At 40.7% G+C, this 5000-nt stretch overlaps 1 protein-coding gene across 1 annotated transcript in view; it reads left to right on the forward strand.

Annotated features, from left to right (window-relative positions):
* Window positions 1–5000, forward strand: part of LOC122252302 (arrestin domain-containing protein 2) — a 48425-nt gene that overhangs the window by 43053 nt on the left and 372 nt on the right. The window contains exon 8 of the mRNA XM_086537513.1: window positions 1550–5000. This exon is cut by the window's right edge and continues 372 nt beyond it. Coding sequence (XP_086393639.1) covers window positions 1550–1836 — 287 coding nt within the window. The 3' untranslated portion in view covers window positions 1837–5000. The remainder of the gene's footprint in view (window positions 1–1549) is intronic.

Consider the following 5000-nt stretch of genomic DNA (forward strand, 5'->3'; position numbering starts at 1 on the left):
CTACATAACTATTTATTTTTCTCTTTTTCTTTCTTTTTGAGTACTTTACTGTACACCTTCATCTTTCAATATGACACTTATACACAATACTGTATAACTCTTCCTTTATCTATACTCTAAAGTGAGCTTGACAGGTATGTGATGAATGACTGACAGGTTGACAAGTTGGTTGACAAGTTGGTGTCGACAGTTGACAAGTCCCCCCCCCCCACCTTATACACACACACATCCACACCGAAAAATAATGTATCTGTCTTACTGTTTATTTGTCGTTCCATATTACAGTTTATTTATCTATCTGTATATCTGGAGTTCTATGTCTCGATGTCTTTCGTTTTTTTTTTTTTTTTTTTTTTTTTTGATACACCATTATATCTATGTTTGTTTTTCTCTCTCTAATTCAAGTGTAATTTTGTGTCATATCAGTATTTCCAAAATCTAATCTTAAAAACAACCTTTGCGCTTCAATTAATCACAAAAAACGGTAACTTCCACCGTAATATCAGCTGGTCCAAGTCACATGGACACATCCGAACGCGTACATCCCTGTCGTTCCTAAGCCACAGTAGAGCAATCGGATTCTGTTTCTTAATTAAGTCCTGTCGGTAGGAGTAGCCAAGGGGAATGGGGGGGGGGAAGGAGTAATGAAGAAGGAGAGGGATGCGGAGGAGGAGGAGGAGGGGAGGGAGAGGGGAAGAAGGAATGAGAGAGAGGGGAGGAGGGAGATGGAAGGGGAGAAGGAGGGGAGAAGGAGATGGGATAGAGGGGAAGATGGTGAGGGAGATGGGGAAGGAGGGGAGGGAAAAGGAGATGGAGAGGGGATGGATGGATGGAGAGAGTTAGAGAGAGAGAGAGAGAGAGAGAGAGAGAGAGAGAGAGAGAGAGAGAGAGAGAGAGAGAGAGAGAGAGAGAGAGAGAGAGAGAGAGAGAGAGAGAGAGAGAGAGAGAGAGAGAGAGGACGGTGAAAGAGGGGAAGGGGGAGTAGGTAAGGGGTGAGGATTGGGAAGTGAGCGAAACTAGTTCGTTTGCCGGATAATTATGCTTCTTGAACGGCTTAACTGGACGTGATCTTTCTCTTTCTTTTTCGTCTAATTTCTCCCTTCTTCCCCATTTCCTTGTCATACTTTTTCTGTGTGACACGTCGTTTCCTTTCCTTCAAGTGGACTCTCGGTGTTTTACGGTGTCGTTAGGCTTGGTTCATAATACCCACACACACACGCACACACACATACATACATAAACACGCATGTACACCCACACGTGCGCGCTTACACACACACACACACACACACACACACACACACACACACACACACACACACACACACACACACACACACACACACACACACACACACACACACACGTATATACTAAAGATAGATGAATAAAATTTAAAAAAAAAACATAATTTACACTAAACAAAAATATAACCCACAGAATATAACAATCAACTAATTAACTAAACAGATATAGTAGTTAAACAAACACACAAAAGACCGATCGCCTCATAACCATCTCTCTCTCTCTCTCTCTCTCTCACTCCCAGGCGTGTGCTGTGACCACGTCGAGGGCGGCCTGTACATCGGCCCGGAATTCCAGCTCGGCCAAGTCTACGACGGCGGGGTAGACAAGAACGCCGAGTCAGTGCTCCTCTACCGCCCCGTCTACGCTTGCATACCCAACCCGAAGCTCAACAACACGCCCTCCGCCCGTGCTAGGATGCTGGTGGAGCCGAAGGGGGACAGCGGGTCTACTGGAGGAGGTTCCGGGAGCAAGAAGAACGCCAAGAGAGCTTCCGCGGGTGACTCGGGTGATAAGACGTCGACCATGTGATGTCAAGCGAGATATTAAGAGATATTAAGAACATGGAGGGTTTGCAATGGAGGATGGTTGGTTGGAGGTATGTCGGATGAGGAAGAGAGAGAGCATAGGAAGCGTTTAAAAAAAAAATAAAAAAAACAAGCCTAACAATATATATATATACATATATATAAGAGAGATTATTTTTTGACGAAGGGAAGAGCCCAAAATCGAGATATATAGCATTAGTAGAGATGACTTTGTTGGACTATTTTGTAAAAATGTTGTATTTGTGTCGTCGATGAGTAGTAAGGACAATACTTTTCTCTGCAATGGGGTGTAACAAGGAAACAGACAAAGAGACACATATATACCCTCGTCTAAATATGACTTCAACTGCAATTTGAAAAGAAAAATCCAAAGAGACTGTTGCCAGACTCACTAAGATGCTGAGTATAATGAAAGGAAAATGCCAAACGCCTAGAATTACACATGTTTAAAAAGATAATGATATGGATAATGGATCTACACATTTGAAAAACAAATGTTGAAGATAAGAGATGATGATGTGAAAAAAGGACTATATTGATAATAGAAGATGCTAATTGTAAACTGTCCCTGCAAAGAATCGTCGGCTAAACCAATGACTTTGTTCATTGGAAACATATTTACGATAGTGTATATCTAATAGAAAATACAACCAAAGGTGAAAATGAAATTGGGCCTTACCGTAAACGAGGTCAAATAAGGAAATGCGTTAATAAAGTGAATATTGAAAAAAAAATATATATACATAAATGGCCTCCTTTTGAGAGACTGAAAAGGAAAAAAAGAAATACAAACAAACGGCATTTTGATGAGAATGATAGTCAGTTAAGAACGTAGTGATATATACAATTATTTTCCATGTTTCCATAGAGAGCTATTTATGAATATAAAATAAAAATAAAAACAAATAAAGGCTAAACAAAAAACAGACTCTTTATACTTTTGATAAACAATGTAGACTAGATTCTAAGAGGAAAGAAGATTAAGAAAACTTGCCCTAGAGTAAAATCATTCTGAAATTCTGTGAGACGTCTTCTTGACTGGTACAGCTCGGAGATTCACGGGAGAAAACTGTATGCATATATGTATCTCCCTCTGAGAGTTCTGGACCTGAAAAAAAAGCTTATTGGTCACCCTGAACCAAGAGTGTTGCCTTTCACTATATTCTCTTCCTGTCTTTTTTTTTTTTTTCTTTCTTTTTTTTTTCTGTTGATCACTCTTTTCTTATTTTCCTCTTTCCCTCTCCCTCCTTCACCCTCTTTCCTCTCTCACTCTTCTTCTACCCTCCCTTCCTCTGTCTCCCTCTTTCTCCAGCAATCTCCCCTCCTCCTTCCCCACCCCTCCTCTTCGTCCTCTTTCCCTATTCCTTGTTCTTCTTCCTTCCGTCCCTCCCCCCATCTTCCTTCTCCTTCTTCCTCTCTCTTTCTCCTTCCGACCGACCTAGAAATCCGGCGGATATAGCTGTCCCATTGACTCGGTTTTGCTCCCTATTTTTTTCTTCATTTGCATTTTCCAAATTGTTGTTTCACTTGGTCACCCCCCCCCCTCCCATCCCCCATCCCTTCTATCAACCCCCTCTCCCCCCTCTTCCCCTAACAACTAACCTGCTCCCTTTGTATACCCCCCCCCCCACGCTCTTCCCTTGACACTCAAACCAACCGTCTTTTTTTATCTATTTATTTTCGTAAGTGATACTTGCCCGAAATAACAAAAATACTCGATGCTTGTAACCCATTAACAGTCTATCATACTGTTTCAGGTTAGAGGTTTTGCAACCCATTGCGGAATCGTCATCATTAAAGAGAGATTTAAAATCAAAGCATGCAAGTTCGCTTCCGTTGCGTGATAAGGGATGTCCTTCAAAATTAGATGTAGATAATATTATACGTGTGGAAGTGTGTGTTTGTTTCATGTTAGAGAGAAGAAAAGAAAGAAAGAAAAGAAAAAACAACAACAACAGACAGCATACTCGAGCGAAAAAAAACATTAAACATTGTTTCAAAATGTGCTACCACGCTAGATCAGAAAAAGAGATACTAAAAAAAAAGAATTTTAGAAATAACGGAAAAATATGGACTCGACATATTTTCCTTCTCAGAAGCTCAACTCGCTCCTCCCTTGCCTTGTTGCAGTGCTAGTTGCCACGCGGTATATTACTGCTTGTCACTCACAGTTGTAACGCTAAAACAAAGTATACTTCCCCTTTTTTCACCTTGTCTGAAGCTGAATTCTCCTCCCTACTTCTTAAGATCCTGCGATTATCGTTTTTGTAACTCATCAGGTTGATGCGGATTCACCTAGTGGTCATCGTTCCTGTATATCTTCGGACTAATGCGGATTCGTCTACCGATTATCGTTCTTGTATCTCTTCGGATTGATGCGGATTCATCCAACAATCATCCTTCTCTCCGAACTGGTGCGGATTCATTCAGCGATTATGGTTAATGTATCTCTCCGGATTGATGCGGATTCATTCAGCGATTATCGTTCTTGTATCTTTTTGGATTTTTGTAACGGTCATTGCTCTTGTATCTCTCCGGGTTGTTTGCGGATTCATCTAGCAATTATCTTGTTTGTATCTCTTTGGACTGATGCGGATTCGTCTGTCGATAATCGTTCTTTTATCTTTTCGAATTGATATTGATTCATCTAGCAACCATCATTCTTGTATCTCTCTGGATTGTTGCAGATTCATCCAGCCATCACTGTTCTTGCATAACCTTGAACTGATGCGGATTCACCTAGCGATTATCGTTCTTGTATCTCCAGATTATTGCAGATTCATCCAGCGATTATCGTTCTCGTATCTCTCCGGATTCATCTAGCGATCATTATGAAACATTCAGGAAACCCCGTCGTTACCAAATAGAACGGGGAGAATGTAAATACATATTTGTGTGTAAATATGAAATAGCCAGAAGTCTTATGAACGACTTGAGCTGATATATTACTGATTAACGTTGCACCGTGTCTTCAAAATGGATGGATTTCCTTCCTATGTCGTGACTTGGTGACTCAAGTTACGGAAATTGCTACGTGCTGTACAGAAGTGTCACACACGTACAGTATAGTGTACTGAGAGTGGTAGGATTTTTTTACTGTGTTAAAATAAAATATATAGGTTTAAAATGAATACAGAGAAAACATTT

This window comes from Penaeus japonicus, unplaced genomic scaffold (genome assembly GCF_977035675.1).
Source record: "Penaeus japonicus unplaced genomic scaffold, GWHDUDI00000001_assembly GWHDUDI00000006, whole genome shotgun sequence".
In the NCBI taxonomy this organism is placed as follows: Eukaryota; Metazoa; Arthropoda; class Malacostraca; order Decapoda; family Penaeidae; genus Penaeus; species Penaeus japonicus.